The sequence below is a fragment of the Hetaerina americana genome, unplaced genomic scaffold (assembly GCF_022747635.1).
Source record: "Hetaerina americana unplaced genomic scaffold, ioHetAmer1.1.p SCAF_7, whole genome shotgun sequence".
Classification (NCBI taxonomy): Eukaryota; Metazoa; Arthropoda; class Insecta; order Odonata; family Calopterygidae; genus Hetaerina; species Hetaerina americana.
This window is the reverse complement of record NW_027287316.1, coordinates 7,908,456-7,928,786: the sequence shown is the minus strand read 5'-3', so window position 1 is coordinate 7,928,786 and position 20,331 is coordinate 7,908,456. Positions and strand designations below refer to the sequence as shown.

The 20,331-nt window shown below is 42.9% G+C and overlaps 1 protein-coding gene across 1 annotated transcript in view; it reads left to right on the top strand.

Moving 5' to 3' along the window:
* The window catches only part of chico (insulin receptor substrate 1 chico), a 61,227-nt gene extending 54,286 nt beyond the window's left edge, over nt 1-6,941 (top strand). Inside the window, exon 17 of the mRNA XM_071595324.1 lies at nt 2,011-6,941. Within this exon, the coding sequence (XP_071451425.1) occupies nt 2,011-6,348 (4,338 nt within the window). The 3' untranslated portion in view covers nt 6,349-6,941. The remainder of the gene's footprint in view (nt 1-2,010) is intronic.
* Nucleotides 6,942-20,331: the final 13,390 nt, after the last annotated feature.

The following is a 20,331-nucleotide window of genomic DNA, read 5'->3' as shown; positions in this document are numbered from 1 at the left end:
TATACTCCAGTGTATCATTTTGAGTTTATTAGAAGGCATTTTTGATGAAGAGCACACACGACCAAAGGGGGGAAATGTTCAATGGGGTTATGTGCATCAAAGTACTGGATAGTTATGATTGAACCAAAATCTTACTACCCGGACTTCATATAGCCCAGATTAGCGAGGATTTAATGTTTTGAGAATCATTAATAGAAGGTCACCGATGATGAGTTGGTCCCATTCATTTTTGGCTCTGGTAGCACATGTAAGTGAGGTGTGTCAGACTATTGACAGTTGTAATTGTAAACGAAACCTTGCTCATCTTCAAAAAAATTATCACCCCAATATAAGTTACATGTGTGGTTTACCAGGTGTCTCATATAGAGGTATGCATTGCCCCTGCTGCTAACAAAATTGAGCATTGCCAACATTTTTGAATTGGTAAGCCACACTGCTGCCAAAGAATTAGTCAGCATATTTGTAAACAAATGCCTTAGACTATGGATTTATGGTTTAAAAGTGAGCCTGCCTAGCACTTTTATGCAGTGGCCTTCACATGAAATTAATTCAGCTTGCCTTCCCAACGGTGTGTTGTTCAATGCAAGTCCTGATTCAGTGAACCATCATCATTGGAGCTATTGTTGTCAGACCTGGTTGAAGACTGAAGTTTTCGTTCTTGGTGATTGGTTGCCATTTGGGTTATTTTCATTAAAAATTCATTGAGGCACATTGCGAAGGATTCTACTTGCAGTTTCCATTGTGATATTAAGGATACAGTGATGTGCATTTTTTTGTGTGAAAGTTTTTCGGTGGACCTGGTGGAAGAGAAATTATGTTTTAGTCACGTTAGTAGATATGAGTGAAGGGTAGAATATTTAGCTTTGGACAGATTTCATCGTAATAGATACATTTAATGTTTGAGATGGCTCAGTTTTTTCCTTGGACTGGAAGTAAATGGAAAGATTTGGTTGATATATTATAATATATTGGGTACTCTTTATGAATTCAAGGCATTGGTGGCTGCACCATACACGAGCACGAAATTCTTATATCTCCTGTTAGACTGACAAATAATTTTCGGTATCAGTATCATTCATTTCCACGCATATTTGTTAATTATTATTATATAGGTACATGATTGTGAAATACCTATGAATTGAGTGTCGATCATCCCTATTATTGAATCCATGCTGATTTCCGGGAATTACCGTCGCGTAGTTTAGTTGGTTGACAACTGTTTCGCCCGCCGTCCTGGAGGCATCTTCAGGTCGAAGTGATGTGCGTTGCGTTTTGGCCGCTATATATAGGAGACGCTGGCTGGCCGGGAGCTCTCTGATTGGCTCTTTCTTGACGGCGAGTGGGAATCACCCTTTTCCAAGTGGAGGTCAGGGTGTAGCCGTCCTCACGGTTGAAATTGTATGGATTTTTTGATATATATATAGCGGCCAAAACGCAACGCACATCACTTCGACCTGAAGACGCCTCCAGGACTGGGGGCGAAACAGTTGTCAACCAACTAAACTACGCGACGGTAATTCCCAGAAATCAGCATGGATTCATCAGATAGGCGGCGCGGAAGCCTAAGGATTCATCCCTATTATTCTTGGAAATATTATGACTCAATTACCAAATCCTTCCGTATTTTGCATATATACGGGCACCGTGTCATTTTCTCATTTTGGGATTAGGCATGCAAGAAAGTCTCTAGGTATATATCCCTGATTTCAATTAATGAACCTTTTGGGGTAGGTTTCAATTTGCCAGAATGAATGCTAATCATGTGGAGAAATTGATAGATGATAACTAAGTCTGATAAACTTGCAATACATTGGAATGTAATACAGTTTTCAGTGTCCGCTTAATCAATTTTCAGCATGTTGAGACTGATTAATTGGTTTTCATATGAATATCCTTTTCCTTCATCGTGGTTGAAAATAGATTTGCTGTGAAATTTCAATTTTTATTATTATATGGTCAAAGTTTGCCGAGTGCCCAATGGCTGATATGTGTTTGTCTCAATTCCTACAGCCAAGCGGCTCCGCGTTGACAAAGCAGGGACACGTCACCCACAGCAACCACAACACCAACAACCCGGATCACGATCTCATGGAGCTGGACTTCTCTGGGCGAGGCGAGTCCACAGGGGGGGGCAGCAGCAGGCACAAAGATGAAGGGGGAGGGGGAACAGAGGAAGAGTCACCGTATGTCCCCATGGGGGTCCCTCCACCAAGCGGACCCTGCCACCAGGCGACCGCCCCCTTGAGGCCAACAGCAACCCAGGACTCCACTCCATCGTCTTTCTCACCTCCACCGCTTCTGCTCTCTCCGCCATCTGGTGGGGGCAAGGCACCCTCCACAGCCTCTTCCACCTCCTCCTCGGCCACCCTTGAGGAGTACGTGGACATGAACTACTCGAAGAAGGGGGAGGAGGGACTGCCGGTGGTGCTCAGGAGTGGTGGGAACGCCACTGGCTCTGGGGACCCCAACATGGGCTACATGGAGATGTACCCAGGGAGGAAGTCCTCTATAGCAATGTCGGACAACCATCCTGGAGATTACGTCAACATGGAGGCGGGATCAGCGGAGAGGTCACGGGGTAAGGGGTCGTCGGTCCCAGAGGCATCACGCCCCATCGCCATCCGTAAGGAGCGCAGAGAAGAGGGCAACGTAGGTGGTGGAGGAAAGGAGCAAGGTGGAGGACGGGGTTCCAGCCCCAATTTCTCCCTTGCTGGTCTCCTCTCAAGGAAGAGTTCCTCAGGCACCCCTCCGAAGGGGCCCTTCTTGGATGGGAGTGGTGGGGGTGGCAGTCCATTTGCATCTCTGCGCAGGTCACAGCGCAAGAAGAGGGCAGAGGAGGATGAAGAGGTGGATGGGCAGGGGAAGGAGGCCGCCGGCGACTTGGCAACGCCCACGGCCATCTTCCCATTCAGCCTGAACAGCCCCGGCTCACCCGTGAGGCCATTCCCGGGGCAGTACGAGTCAGCCTCCAAGTGCCCCGTTGATGCAACCAGCGGCACGGTGCACATCTCATATCCCTTTGTCCCTTCCTCTCCAGTAGTCACTGCCGGGAGTGCTCTGCCAGGCCGGGCCAAGGGGGTGGACACCCTCAGGAAGGGCGAGTATTCATTATCGAGTGGGGTTAATGGCTCGAGGGGTCAGGCAACGGAGAGAGTTCCTTCTCAGTTGGGGTCAGCTGTGACAACGGAGGGTTCAGCGACCCAGTTTGGTTCACCAGAATACACAAACTGCACAACTTCCCCGAGTGGGAGTTGTATTAAGGCATCGGATGACTACATGCCGATGGCACCTTTGGGGAGGGTCAGGAAAGAGTCAGTGGTGTCGGGCCCCATGAATCTGAATGCCCAGTCTTCACTCACACCCCCTTCCTTTCTCTTCTCGTCTCTGTCCCCATCTTCGAAGCTCACCTCTTCTCCTCAGCCCAAGGGCTCATCCGATTACATGTGCATGAAAGCGGTGCCTGCCTATGGCGGTTCTGTGTCTCTTACATCCCAGAGGACCACGACGCCCATGGCGGCCTCCCAGCGAACCAAGAGTTCATCCGCTGACTACATGGAGATCAAATTGGGATCGGAACCACCAACATCCCCCATGCCACCCACCTCCGGAAGGAATGTCATCAACAAAAACATGGATGACTATGTGGAGATAGACCTCTCTCAGAAGCCTGGGATTATTGTGCCGCAGGCATCATCCTCAGCAAGTCAGCATCAGCCGAGTGGCTCACGGACCCCCAAGGCAATCTCCTCGAGTGTGGGCGCCTATGTTCCAAGTCACACCGGTTTTGGTTTCCTCCCTCACATCCCATCTCCCTCAAGCCGACTGCCCCCCATGCCGTCCTCCTCATCCTATACGTGGCCCCGGAAGGGGGCCCAGGAGGCACGGAAGGCCGCTGCCATGGAGACTGCCTCCTCGTCACAAGGGCGGTCAACCATGGACCAATCAAAACCTCTGAGGGACCAAAAGACTGATGACTACGTCCAGATGGACCTTGGTGCCAAGTCCTCCTCATCAAGTGTGCCAATGACCGAAAAGTCTGGAGGGGAAGAGGGAAACCATCCAGTGTCCAGGAGGATGTCCTCCGGGATGTCTGCTGTAAGGGTCAGCACCCCTCCACCCTCAACCACAGCAACCATCACTGCCACAACAACCACACTGATCACATCACCCCGCTCCCAAACAAAGACGACACTGGTGTCCTCTTCATCGGCCACCTCTCCGCCAACTCCAACCTCTGAGAGGATTCCCATCTCAACCCTCCCACCGTCATACAAGTTTGCCCTCACCAGTTCATCCTTTGGTTCCAAGAAGCTGCTGCCACAGCTCTCATCCTCCACTGTCCCTTCCTCTGTCCCGATCTGTACACCACAGTCCACTGCCTCGACCTCAGCCATTGTAACGACCAGCACTTCCTCCCTGACGACCACCGTGGATATTAGTAAGGAGAAAACACCATCAGCAGCAGAAGCAGTCTCAGAAGTGCCAAAGTTGGAGCCTTCAGTTAGCGCCCCAACCATGAGCCCTTCCTCCATCTCGGTTGTATCTATGCCCCTCACTACCACCACTCCCACAGCAGTCTCCTCAACAACATGTTGCTCCACAAGTGTTGTCAGTTCTTGCGTGAGCTCTGCATCAAGTTATTGTGCCCCTGCTGCCTCGACCCTAATCCCTACTACAAGTCCCACCAGCATCTCATCCCTTGTAACGAAGCCCATTGTTAGTAGCACTTGTTCTATTTTAACAAGTTCACCCTCATCGTCGGTAACCACAGTTGTCAGTGTAGTTGGTCAGTCTTTGCCCCCCACCACATCATCACCATCATCGTCACCACCTGCTGTTGTAGTCGCCACATCAAGGGGGGCCTCCCCACTGGCTGTGTCTGGGCCAATTGCAATACCAACGAGGACCTCGGCCAAGTCCCAGGTGCATTCACTCCTCCCCTCAGGGCCCCCTACTCACTTTGCAGAATGCACAACCACCTCGGCCATCTGCAGGGTTGTCACGTCATCAGGTGGTGCCATTGAAAGGGCAAAGGTCTCAAAGAGGGACGAAGAGCAGGGCAGCCCCACATGTGCTGCATCCACGTCAACAGTCTCCAAAGAAAAGCAGGCCACTCTACCCAAGGCCGCCGTGGTCCAGGTAAGTTCACAAGTGCCGTGCTGTGCTCTCCCGGCTCCATCCATGCTCCGCAGAGTGTCATCGGGTGGATCGGGGAAGGGCCAAGAGTTGAGATCAAACATCAGCAGCAAGGCAGCTGCAAAGGACAAGGAGAGTGGCCCAAGTGTCGTGGCAGCGACAGAGTCAAGTGTGCCATCTCCTGGAGGCAAGGAATCTCCAGAGGCAGCAAGTGTGGCCGGGGGGAGGCTCTCGGAATGCAATGAGAGAGCAGAGGGTGCACCCGAGGCCCTGTCCAAGCCCTCAAAGAGGAGGGGTGGCTGCAGGAGGCACAGCGGGGACAAAGAATTGGGGATGGAGGGGGTGCGGAGCTCAAGGCCCAGGAGGCGCAGCAGCGACGTGTCCAAGGAGGGGTCGGGAGGATCCAAGCTGAATAGGACGGGCAGTGGCAGGGGCAGCAGGGGTCTGCTGAGTGACGCAGAGGACAAGAGTGGCTCCTACGAGAAACTCCTGGCCCCCGGCACTCGCAATCAACAGCAGCATCATCGCAAGTGGGGCACCCACAAGAGTCTTGGCGAAAGGGCACCCAGCATTGGTTGGGGTCCCCTGCGCCGGCAGATGTCATCCCCCTCTGCGGTGCCCGATCCAGACGGGGCATACGAGAAGCTACTGCCCACGAATGGGGGCCCTTCGAGGCGTAGGAGTGGTGACAAGTCGGGACTCCTACCCGTTGACATCTCATACACCCCATACTCCCCCACACCTGTGTTCTCGGCCTCGTCTTCCTCGGCATCTTCCTCATCGTCACTGGCTAGTGTGGCAAGTAGCATTCTCCTGGCGCCCATCACCTCCACGCTCAAGTCGGGAGGCAGCACTGCTTCCTCTCCCCCTCCTCCACCCACCACCACAGCCGCCACTGCTACCACCACCGCCACGACAGCAATGGCCGCCCCTCAGCAGCAGCAGCAGTCGTCCCCCTCTCCCCTAGGGGAGATCCACTATGCCTCCCTTGACCTCGCTCCCCCCACGGGAGGCACAGCCAACAGCAACAACAATGACAACGACAATGAGAGGGGTGGGAGGCGCAGCCCGAGGGTTTTTGCGAGGTCTTCAGGAGCGGAGTCGCCCTCGGGCGGAGCCGCGGTGGCTTTGGAGCAGCCCCTCCACTATGCCGAGATTGACTTCTCGAAGAGCATTGCATCCGCAACCGTGAAGAACAGGGTGCGGCACTGAGATCGGGACACGAGATGGCATGCAGTAGCCAGGGGAGGGGAGACGTCTCGGAACCGCCGAAGGAGGCAGGCCTTGGGCAGGAAGTAAGGGCCGGAGACGTCATCACACCCTAGTTGCGGTAGATGGCACAATACACACAGACACACAAGCCACTGCACAGTCGAATGCAAATATATGTTGTCTCATCAATGTAAATTAACCATAAAGAAGGATGCTGTGGGTGCGAGTCACGTTGTCAAAACAACACGCCAAGTGATACTCATGAGAAGAAGGAATAAGCTCGGCTCTTCATCAGGCTTGGTATAATTGCTGAATGACTTTTGAATTTTAATGCTAATACTTCATCACTCGAGACATATTGTGATGCACCTCACAGGAAAGCCTTCGTTGGTTTGCTAAAGCTTTGTTGGATCATTTTTTTTGTGAAAATGTGTGTTTGTGTGGGAATGTGGCTATTGTAGACCACCTCGTGTGATATCATTGACTTTTGGAAGAAACAAAATGGTTCATCCCTATTCTTGCTGCTTCATTTGCTCAGTCTATTTGATACATAACCAGATTTTAAAAGTCACAAACTCAGATATCGAAAAGATTTCTGGTTCCACTATAATGATTTATACATAAACATATATATATGTATATATATGTGTATATATATATATATATATATATATATATATATATATATATATATATATATATATATATATATATGTAAAAAATGTGTGTGTGTATGTATGTATATATATGTATATGTATATATATATATGTATATGTGTATATATATATGTATATGTGTGTATATATATATATGTGTGTATATATATATATATATATATATGTATATGTATGTCTGTGTGCATATATATATATATATATATATATATATATATATATATGCATATGTATATATATATATATGCATATGTATATATATATGTATATGTATATATATTAATATAGGTGTATGATAACCTCGAATGTTCCAATATTAATTGATTTATAGTCCGTGATAATTTATCTCTTATTGTAAAAGTGTATTGTACATTACAGTTGTTGGCGTGGCGTTCTTCAGGCATCCCCCTAAACTGCATTTCTGCTTTGCAGGAGTTTTTTGATAATATTGCAGTTTCACCGTCATGTTTGCTGACCTATTTGACCCATGGGTTATATTATAGATAAGTGAAAATAAATGAGAGTAGGCATGGTGCATACTTGGCCGTATTGCCAGAAATGCTAGTGGCCTTCGATTCTGAAAAAAAAGAAGAAAATGAAAAACCAATCCCCCATAACACACACAGTTCCAATTTTTGCATAGTTTTTATTTTTCCTCCCCCCCCCCCTTTAATGTTGTAAAGATAAAAAGAATAAGTGGACAAACACACGCAGGTGTACGCAAAAGATGACAGATGTTTTGGAGCTGTTCATGGTTAATCTCCACCCCCTCCCCTCCCCAAGATGCTGGGAATGTGCACGGACATATGTTGGCCGTCCTGCCCAGCCACCAATCCCAACCAGCCTCTTCCATCCCAAAGGAAGCCCCCTCTGCCCCCCTCGCGCATGTGGGGGCAAGAGGGGGTCATCTGCTGTTTTACTGTTGACACTGCCCCCCCCAACTGTTTGGACGCAGGCATTTAAGAGAGTCCTGCTGTCCCTCTCTGCCCATTAGTGCCAAGTTTGGTGACTCACATTTGAATGAAAGGAGTCTGATATACACTGTTAATGGAGACTTGTTAAAAAAAAACGTGATCTCTTCACCTGTTCTGCCTTGTTTTTTTTATATATATAAGATTTTGCACGGTTGAGCTCTTTCAAGCGAATGACCCGAGATGATGTTTGCACACATCATCATTGTGCCATCCTATAGTTCCAGGCCTAATTGTTTACCTGTTTCAAAGAGTCTTGGAAAGAAAGTTTTTTCAGTGTCACACAAACATGAGCATCCAGAGATAAATCCTTTTTGGAAGAACGGGCCACATTTGATGATCTTCACTTGAAAAACTGTTACTATCGTAATCATTATTACTTATTAATTATCACAATTTTTTGACATTTCTCACGAAGTCTTGAGGCATGCAGTTGGCCAAATGGCACAGTTCCTAAATAGAAGAAGAAAAAAAAAAGACACTGCTAATTGGCAGCAGAGGCTTGGTCGCTTGGTTAATGTCGATTTTTGTAGAATCTGCATTCTCCTCAAGTCAGCGACAAAGTGACTTGCACTTATGGTTGAATGTTTTAAAAAGGTGCCTTCAAGGATATGAGGCAAGATATTCTCTACTATTATTGCTATTACATATATTAATGTAAGTGAATGAGGGCCACTGCCGTGAGCTAAACGAATGGGTGGGGGAGCGAGAAAGGGTTTTGCGATGAAAAAAACCAGGATGAATTGAAGAATGAGAGAGGAATCGAGGAGGAGTACTTTAAATGCCCTGGTGATGTTGGAAACCTGTTGGGAAACACATTAGCGGTTGCTAGAAAACACACACGCTTGTGGTTTGCTAGGAAACACATGTTAGTTGATTGCCAGGAAACGCATGTTTGTTTACTTGGAATAACACATCCTTGTGCTTGCTCCCTCATGTTGTAGTTTTGTTGAAGTGAGCAGATGTGTTTGGAGGTGCTCTGTTGAGAGGATTTTTTTTTGTTTGGTGGTTCAAAGAGCGCAAGTTCCCCATTGTGCGCAGTGGCCTGCCCCTAACCCATTCCCCTCTCTCCTCTGGCCCCTGTCAGTCAAATGACTGACTCCATTCTCTTTGCATATATATGCCACGTCCCATGTTCCCCCCCCTCTCTCTCCCTGTTTCCCCCTCCCCCAACCACACCCTCCCCCCAGGATGCCTCATCAGGCTGGTTTTTTTAGCTGATGTTCAGGAAAGTATCAATTGAGAGGATTGATACTTTGTCTTGTGCACGGAAGCATATTGTTGATAATACTTGTTGGTATTGTATCTAATCTACAGTACATGAAAAAATGTAAATGGTATCAATGTAATAATGATAATATCATGTTATCAATATAATTCACATTTGTGAAATGTTACCAGTCATTATTTGTTTTTATATTTTATTTTTATCACATTGTAAACTGCCACATTGCTAGTAATTTTCCTTTCTGTTGAAAAAGAATTGCCTTCTGCTCATATTTTCTTGGCATTGACCTTCAAGCAGCTCAAGTTGTATCAAAGTATGTAAATAAGTCGTGACCAGATCCCCGCGCTCTCTTGCCAGAAGTTTTAAAAAATTGCTGCCATGGGGAGAGAGGCAAGGGGTTCGGGAGTCTGTTGCTGGTTTTTAAAGCTATTAATGCCATCACATTTTTGTTAGTATTTGTTGATCTACTGTTTTTTTTAACAGAGATGCTGTTTTACAGGTTACGCCTATTTTTTGTGTCTATTTTCTGAGTGGTGTACAGAAAAGCCGTGCAAATAAAACATTAAATCCCCAGTGAAATGCCTTGTTTCATTCATTCCAAAAGTCGTCCAAGCATCACCTCAATCGAGATGAATTTTGAGATTTCTAGAGTAAAAATTCTGAAGGTAATGTTTTTTTCCCTCGTAGAGACCCAAGTGGAATCGGGAAAATGCAGCATAATGTCCATGATAGAAAATTCATCCAATAAATGTTATGAGAAATGACCATCTATTCAAATCAATCTACCTTCATCATTGATCTCCTCAGATTGAATTTTCAGGTTGATGACTTATATCTGTTATCTTTTCTTCACCAGAATGAGAATTGTAATTGCTGCAGACAGAGTGAGTCATGTAACTTTAGCTTTTAAACTCACCTTTCTGACCAATCAATACTACATTGTGCTCCTCATATTTGCATTTCCGCTTCTCAATGAGGTAATATCCCTGGAATTTCAACTTCATGAACTCTCTCCCAAATAACTAAGTTTAATGAAGCTGAAGGTGTCTTCGGTTTTTTTTCATGTTGGTCCATTGTAGGGAAAACGAAGTGCTTTCCTTATATGAAGATAGCAGCTGAATTGCCTGAGAAAATGTAGTCTCATCAGATGATGGACCAATGGGAAAGATAACCTGAGAAATATTCATTCTCTACCTCATCCCACAGAAGCCTTCACTGCAACCAAATCTTGGTTTCCCTGTGTAGTTTTTATTTCTTCATCAGCCATTTCTTTCCGTAAGCATTTGACCAACTATCACCATATGAGTAATGATGTTTTTATTCCTCAAAATAATAAAAATTCAATTAATTTATTACATCCATCCCTGGGGAAAAAGATGTGGGACCACCCAATACTACCATATGTGTTGCAATTCAGATCAGTCTGTGAGCTTAATCCTAATGAAGAATTACTCATTTTTGTTTTATTAGAATAGCAATATTAATTTTTGTTGTAATGCTGTCGGGACATTGGTTGATATTCCTACACCATGGCTGCATAACTGATCAGAGCATTTTATGCCTTGAATTGTAATGAAACTTATTCTTGGCTAGAATGGTTGAAAGGCCAGTATGAGTGTAGTGATACAGATTTGAATGATCATGGCAGGAGAAAAAGGCAAGATATTCTTGAAAGATTTTTTAATTAATGGCATTTATCTTTCCGAGACAGTTTATGCAGGTTGTGAAGACACCCAGATACCAAGGGGAGAGGTAGATTGACCTGAGAAGTCATTTGTCAAATATTGCGTAAAATCCAAAGTTAAACCAAATTTTTCTTGAGAAGGCATGTATGGCCATGTTAGCGAAAACACAGCACCTGTGTTCTCATCTCATTAGTATACTATCAGATGCTCTTGAATCAATGAAAATTGCTCGACATGGAGCCTTAGAAAAAAATGAAAAGGAAGCACTTCCACTGGAACAAAGCAGAAACCATAGCCATCTTTGAGTTGGTGTGCTTGGATGTAACCAGTAAATTATACTGTCCAAGTTTTGAGGAAGCTGAGTAAATTTTAACTTTTAATTAGGATAACTCCCAATTTTCCTCTGTTGTACTCATTGCAAGGGAGTGTGAAGTATTGTGATATTTTTTTAAATTTCAAGATCTGAGGTAATGTGAGAAAATTAATTGAAAACATTCCAATCCATTGTTGGAGGTGGATAAGGAAGTAAGTAGGCAGCTTGATGTGTATATCCATGGGATTTCAATTGTGAATAGCTCACTGTCCCGAATTCTTATGCAGCAAAATGATAAAGCTAAACAATTAAAGCAGGCCATCCAATGCTGTGAGGTTGATGTTAGTTGAAATGATGATAGCCAATGGCTGGGGCAGAAACAGTAGGCTCTGTCTGCCATTTTCTCAACATATGTTCCTTACAGCAAAAGGATAAAGAAGACCTTTTGAGCTGAAGTGAGCAGGCTTAAGAGTTATTGTGTGTGTGAATGAGGTCCTTTGAAAAGTGGAGGTGGAGGCCCGAGGACAACTGTGTGTCATGCCCAATTTTCAGTGATTTTAATGTGTTATTTTTATCTTCTGTTTGGTACATGTATGATTTTCACATGTCTAAAATTCAATCTTTTGAGAAAAGTATTTTCCTCTCGAGGATAACTTCAATTAAATTCACTTTTTATATTTCCTGAGTTTTTCATAATGGACTTACCTTTATAATTGATTGTTTCAGGTGTAACTTTATGGAATTGATTCATTTTGGAAATGAAAAAATGGCAACTTTGTGATTCCATAGAAAATGTCAACGTCCTGAAAAGTTCAATGTCCTGTAGATGACGTTGAATGCCAAAACCTGGGTCGTATTGAAATAAATTTTCCATGGAATCACAATTTTACTGTTTATTTGATTTCCAACATATTTTAGTTGTCTCACAGAGGTATGTAATGTTTCACATTTCACAAAGAATCCATATGTATGTTATATTTTCCTTTATTACTTTGGCTAGTCTGGATGAATTCTGATTTGTTGGTCATTCAATAAGTTCTTAAGAAAAAATAGAAAAAGAATTATTTTAGTATAATTTTTTATTTTTTAACATACTCTGCTTTTAGCTTGATACACTTTTCCCTACTTTTCTCCAAATTTTTTAAGCGGTTCAAAAAATAGGATCCTTGAAGATCCTCTGGAAGATGGCATCTGTGTTGGCGATCACATCCTCATTCCATGTGAATTGTTTTCTGCCAAGTCATTTTTTTTAAGCTTGGAAATGAAAAAAGTCATTGTGGCCCAAATTTGGTTTATACTGTGAACATCGTCAAACTTTAATGCCACAATTTTTGCAATCAAAACTGCATAGGTGTGCCCCCATGCATTTTCTTGATGGAAGAGAATTTTTCCTTTGCCAAATGTTAATGTTTTATCATTTCTTCTCTCAGCCAGTGCAATAATGATGGACAATACTCTCCATTTGTCAATTGTCCTTTTTGCTTGCAAGCGATGCAGATGCATCCCAAAAACCCATAGCCATCACCTTGTTGTCCAATTTCACTGTCTTTGCCTTTTTTGGATCCGAATGGCCTTCAGAAACCCACTGTTTTGGCTGTTCATTTTTCTCTGGAGTGTGGCAGTGTTGCACCCACAGTTTTGTATGTATCAATGCAGTAACTAGTCAGGATTGCAATGGAAAAGTTCCAAACCAGCCTCTGAAGTGACCACGCGATGGCATTTATTTTCCACAGAGAGTGAACGTGGCACCCATCTTCCCGAGATTTTTTTCACAACCAATTTTTAATACAAAATTGGAAGCACTGTACCTTGTTATATGTCTGTGGCACTCAAAACCATATCGTAGAATTTTTTCAACCATTTCAGAACTCTAGCAAGTCACTTCCACAGGATATTCAGAACAATGTCCATCATTAATGGATGTACGGCCAAGTTGAATTGGAGATAAATATTCTGATTCAATATATACATATATATATAGTCGAGTAATTTGTAGGATCTGATTTTAAGGTGGGCCTAAATAAAGCGTCATTGTGATTGCATATCGATACGATTTATCTTTTGAACTTCAGATATTAGTGGTCATATGTAAGGCAGGTGACTGCTCAGTAAATAGAAATCAAATAAAATACTGATTTGTATGAAACGAGTAAAGGGTTTTAGTTAACATATTCTGAGGGGCTCATGGGATAAGAAAAAATAGGTTTTAATTTCATCAAAGTTCTTAATTTTTATGGGATGCCCCCATGGGGACAAGCAGCCCATGGGTACTCTGTGCATAAAGAGGGATCCCATAAATAAAATTGTGGAATTTGGTAGTTGTAAATTGGATTTACTGTATCTCTTTTTTTCCCGCATTCTGTGAATCTCTTTGATGTGATAGCTATAGGTTGGTAAATGATGGTGAGGGGCATTCTCCTGCAGTAATACCTAAGCCACCATAAGTTAGACCACAATGAACTGTGATTCTTTTGGATGAACCAAATGATGTAAAGTCAGGGGCTGCTACCTGTCTTTCTTTTAGTCGCTAAAAAGCATTTTCATGGGATGGCAACCAATGCCACAGAGTCCCTGGTTCAATCAGTTCCTGCAATGGATCATGCAGATGCTTTGAAATAAGCCAAGAATATTTTTTTCCTGAAGCCATATTTAATGATGACTAATTCTTTTTACTTTCCAATGAAATATGGTAATATGATGTTACTTTTAGCAGATTGCACTCTAGACCTAAGCGTGGTAATGGATTCATGATTGGTAGTCCACATGCCACCAGGAATACTTCTGGAAGTCATTTTGTTTGTGGTCTACTAGCATGAGTGCATTAGTTTTCAACCTACCCTCCTGGTGCTTGCATATCAGCATTATTAGTAGCATGAACTATGAAAAAAGAGTTTTCAATGGACTAGTTTCCAGTGTGTAAGCCTAATTATTGTGCAACACCATTTGATTCCTTTTCAAAAAAAATACCTGGGAAGAGAACCATTATAGCTTATATCTTGAAGAATCAGGCTATTTGTAAAATTCCTATCCATGAAATCATTCTATGGGTAGGATAATTAAAGAGAGGTCTTATGGTACTCTCAATGTAATAACTTTCATTTCCTGCAACTAATGCAACCATTATCATCCGAATGTAGGCATGCAGTCTGCTAGGTGTTTACTCAAGAAGACTCCAAGGGTTTTAAAATGAAGGCAGCATCTTTATGATCCAAGGACTCCTGGGGATTCAACAATGCCAGCTCAGATCATCAATATTTCCTTTATTGTCTCAGTAACTGTGAGTACCTTATTGCTGAGAGATCATGTTATTACCTTCATATGGTAATTGCAGCCAGTGAAGAAAATATATGCATACTTTCATCTTCCTACATTTTTATTCATCCAAATATTTCACTACAGAGTGTTTTTGAATATTAATAATTTGCATAACTATTGAAGTACTGAACAATTCATCATCAAATTAATTTGAATGGAAGAGTCAGTGAAGTCAATAATTTTTTGTTTCTTGTCATGGCTGATGTAATTTTTCATTGATTTGTTTGAATTTATTAATCCAAGAAACACTTTCGTGCCTCATCAATCAAATTTCAATTAAGTGGAGTAATAAATAATTCATTTTAGTGAAAATCTCAATAAAAAATCAGGAACCTTTAAATGTCAAGGAAGTGCGATGAGTGAAAGACAGAACAGTCAATTCACAGCAATCAAATATATTAACGTTGACCCATTGTTGGAGTGTAATCGACTCGCAATATGGAAAAGCCACTTTAGCCTGTAGAAATTGCAGTTCCACAGAGATGCATCTCATCCGATTGAATCATATGAATGCATTTTCTGAGAGTTTTGTGTTATTTAAACAAGCACTTGCTGTTGACTCAGATATAAATATCTTCTGACTAAGAAATTACTGCCTGCATTTCCAATCTACCTTACATCAGCCACAGTGCAATCTTTTCTATGCATGAAGTAAACTTTTCATTTGTTCTTGTGAATTTTTTCATGCACTCATTTTAGTCCTTTATTAATAATAATTGCAATTCATGCCACATATTTTTATTACCAACTTCACAAATTTACGTCTCTGTGTACTTCTATCCTCCCTTCATCCCATTCAAAATCCCTATCCTGTTCCTTCCCTTTCCTCATTTGCCTAACATTCTCCCCTCTATTACAGTCTTCAACATCTCACTGCCGATCAATACCCCTTCATCCACTTTTCCTGTCCCCATAGGATTTCTCCCAACAAACCCCTCTCTTTGTCCGCCATACCAAGTACTTCCTTATTTGTTTTCTTCTCTGTACATTTCACCTTCTCCACACCCACATTTCAAAAACCCCCAGTCTACGTCTATCCTCCTGCTCCAATGACCACGTTTCCGTGCTGTACATAGCTACGCTCCATATCAAAGTTTTTACAAGTCTTTTCTTAATATCCTTACTCAACGTCCCTGTCATCAATTCTCTCCTTGTGAGAGCTTCTTTGCCTAATGCAATTCTTCTCTTTGAATCCTATTCATTTGACCATTTTGAACCAAAACACTTCCAAGATACATTTACTATTCCACCCCCTTTGGTTTTTACCGTCTAATTTTAATGTTAAGCTTTGGCTTTTCCCTTTCTGGAAAACTGCATAACCTTTGTTTTATTTATATGGATTCTCATCCCATACCTGTCGCACTGAATTTCCTATTCACTCATAAATGCTTGTTACCCCTTGGCTGAATGACAAATAAGAGCTTAGTCATCAGCAAACCTAACTGATTTTACAAAGTCCCCACTGACTTTCATTCCTATCTCCAGTTCTTCCCATACCTCTTTAATCATTTCCTCCGCAGAAACGCTTAGCAAAAAGGTGACAATGGACAACCCTGCCTTACACCTTCTCCTAACACTGCCTATCTGGACTCTCTCTTGCTCCCAATGCTGCACAGGCTGCTAAAGTCTGAGACATAAACAGGTCGTGGATTAGCCTCCTGCCCTTGCTATCAATACCTCCTTTTTGCAGTGTATTCATAAGTTTTTCCTAATTCTCTCTATCAAAGGCCATTTTTAAATCTACTGAACATGAAAATACATCCTGATTGCATTCTATATCCCTCTCGATTGGCGATCTCATTACTGCAATGGCATCACGCGTACCTCTCCCCTTCCTAAGCCCAAACTGATCATCCCCTGAGTAGTCATTTGCCCTAATCTCTATCCTTTTGTTGATGATCCTGGGAACAACTTTCGCTGCATAGGATATCAAACTTATGGTCCTTTAGTCCTCACATGATGTAGCCTTTACCTTTTTCGGAATAGGAACTAAAACTGATCTCACAAAGTCTTCCGGCCAGATTCCTTCCTCATAGATACTACGAATCACACCATATATAGCTTCTTTCACCCACATTTTCCTAAACCTTTTAATAGTTCTGCAGGGATTTTGTCTTCTAACATAGCCTTATTTAATTTCATCTCCCTTAATGCCCTTTCTATCTCATCGTCGGGTATGCCTGGACCTAAGATATCTTCCTCTACGTCATGTTCTCCTGCTATATCTAAGTTCTTCATCATACAATTCCTCTAAATATTCATTCCATCTCTCTTGGATCTTTTCTGTTTCAACTATTATTTTACCCGACTTATCTCTAACTGTTTTTCCCTTCTTACTTCCTGATAGTGTTTCAACCTTCTTATAACTGCCCCTATTTCACCTTTCCTATGAAAACTTTCCATAACCTCACAATGTGTTTTCCACCACGCTTCTTATGCTTTATTAGTTGTCCGTCTGAATATAATCACGGACGTCTCTTAACTATGCAAAACCACGAAGTTAAATACTAAACGACTTCCCTCTCCCTTTACGTCGTTCATTTCGCAGTTCAATTGTTTCCATTGCTGCATTACGGGGTCTCTGCTTCTTTTTCAAAATAAACTGTAATGCTAACACTTTTTCCTACGCTAAATATTCAATTCATCTAACATTTTGAGCTTCCTAGTTATCCGGACCTTGGAATAGAAGTTTTTAACCACTGCATGGAAATCCCTATTTCTAAATTAACAAAAGTTTGTTGCTTCAATCAACAATGAAAATGAAACCACGTGATGGATATGGCGAAAATTTGACAGCAGTGTGGTGAGAGATTAGGTTTATTAACAGCAAACCTTTTTCGATACCATTAGCACCATCTCTCCGATTTTATATGCCTCATTGAACAACCCGCACGTATAAAAATATGCACACGCGGCTATAAACATCTTTAAAATCGGCTTTCATTACCTGTATGGCGAGGGAAACTCATGGCACTGCAATCAGGAGGGCCAGTTACTCAACCCTTTCCGCATGACTTTTCCCAAAGTAGTGAAGCAATTCAAAGAACAAAGTGTGTCCCAAGTTTTAAGACTTCGGCTATAAAACGCAAAAAAATTGCAAACATTTTTTGAACAAATGTTTTATTCAAAATAGTCTCCATTAGAAGTAACACACATGTTGGCACAATCTTAAGCCTTTACATGCCTTGCAAGAACTCCTCTTTCGGAATACTACTTAACTTTATTATCACGGCTTCTTGTATCTCGACTATCAACGCAAAATGCTTCCTTTTCAAGTCTATCTTTCATTTGGGGAAGCAGACAGAGGGACTCAAATTAGATAAGTACGGTGGCTGGCTAAGCACAGGAACCCTTTTTCTTTTGGCCAAAAATTGAGTGTTAATCGCCACGGTACGCGCGCACGTCTCTTTGTCTTCAATTTGTTCATAATAATGCGTTGTACGATGGTTTTTGGCATTCCAGTTAGTGCTTCTATCAACCTATAGCAAGCATTACGGTGGCAATTCAACACAGATGCGACATTAGCGATGTTTTCGTTAGCAATCGCTAGGGTGTGTAGCAGACCAGACTAATTTTGACCCGAATATGACCCTTCCGCGGTCGGACAATGTTATTCTGAACCCTTATCGTTCGTTGAAAATATGACATCTTAAATCCATCTGTTCTACTCTTGACCTCTCTAATTTTACCAACATGATCACGCCTTACCGTAGTGCGATGGGGTAATAATATATTTTCAACATCATCACAAAAGAGACGTTCTTCCAATTTATACAATAGCTTCAATCTGTAATTTAACATTCGCTCCGTCAGCGATTTCCACCCTATCTCGTCTAATATTTTGGATACGCTACTAAGTTTATCATGTAAACGTTTTACAAATCTAGCTTCGCTACCCTACACGCGATCCAGTTCAGCAATTAATCCAACTTCGTGATGATCTTGATTAAATGGGCACTTGCAGCATATTTCTAAATGAGGCCTAACTAGCAAAAGATAACATTTCTCTTTGACCTTTTCATCACATTTGCCAAGTACTCTTCGAATAAATCCTAATTTTTTTGTTAGCTTGTCCACATATTCCCCGTATGTGTTTCCCTCAGGAGAGGTCGTGAGTGAGGGTAATGCCTAGATATTTAATCGAGTCCACACATTTCATTTCGTTGTTCCTGATGCATTAGGTGTGCGGGAGGGAATTGCTCTTTTTCCAAACATTCATCACTACCGCAACCGCAATACATTCCGATGAGCAATCGAGTGAAGTGGTATCCATCACATTCGCTTTTTTTAAACCCCAAACGCGCATGTTCCTCGAGCCAAAGTAAGGAAATTTGACGGCAATGGATATTTGGACACACGAAAAAGACGTAAGTTCTGTAGCGTACCGGTCCTCGCAAAAAACTTGGCAACATGATTATGACATAAAATGATATTGCAACATGATATGACATTATGATTTAACCCTCTATTCTGCATAACTCTGTTGTTCTCTTCACGCCCGTAGTAATTTATTGTTCCTCCTAAGATTCTCTTTCAAAGCCAAAGTTTGCGAAATTTTCAGTAAATAAGTCGTAGTTGCGAGTGGGAACAATTGAATTTTGAATTGACCATGCATGTGAATATCTTGAACGCACCGCACATATTATTACGGAGCCCGGTAGTAAATTGAGAGAGTTGCAGCTTCAGTAAACGAAAATTACCGCTGCAAGTTTGCATGCGTGGGAGTGGGGAAAGAAACGTGCCGGGGTAGCGGGCGCGCGCGCACAAAACTGCACCGGAGGTGGTGGACGCCTCTTTCAGCCGAGATGGTGCGCGCGGCGTCGGTCAACTTCCCTCGAAACAAAAGAATATCGTCGCGGGATGATGAGGCCGACGCGAGGAAGACACGTACATATACTTTCCTCCTCCCCCTTGCGGCAACGGTTACCTGGCGCTGACCCCGACCCTCGGCGGAGAGGTGAGGGAGGACTGTTACAGCGCTCCCGCCGCCAAGCGAAACCAGAGAAGGAGGGGAGGGAGCCGAGCAGCAACCCCCGCCCCACCAATCCTCCTCCCGATTGACCCATATCTCTGCAGCACCTCACGCTCGTGTCGTCTCCTTCTTCTTCTTTGGGAAAAAAATGTTGCCAAGTTTTTTTACTTTTTGCGAGGACCGGTCCGCTACGGAACTTGCGTCTTTTTCGTGTGTCCAAGTATCCATTGCCGTCAAATTTCCTTACTTTGGCTCGAGGAACATGCGCGTTTGGGGTTTAAAAAAAGCGAATGTGATGGATACCACTTCACTCGATTGCTCATCGGAATGTATTGCGGTTGCGGTAGTGATGAATGTTTGGAAAAAGAGCAATTCCCTCCCGCACACCTAATGCATCAGGAACAACGAAATGAAATGTGTGGACTCGATTAAATATCTAGGCGTTACCCTCACTCACGACCTCTCCTGAGGGAAACACATACGGGGAATATGTGGACAAGCTAACAAAAAATTAGGATTTATTGGAAGAGTACTGGGTAAATGTGATGAAAAGGTTAAAGAGAAATGTTATCTTTCCCTGGTTAGGTCTCATTTAGAAATATTCTGCTCAAAATTTGTCAGGTGTGTAATCACCCCATTCCGCACACCCTAGCGGTGGTGGCTTGCAGGGTTCTAAAACACCAAATATTAATATCAAGGCATATCCTAATAGTTGAGCGTAAGCGACAGTTGCGCATAATAAAGCCATGCGTTGTGTGTGTGTAAAAGTCGCGTATAAAAACATGATAGTGATATGGGGGTGCGCTTACTTAGATATCGTTCCA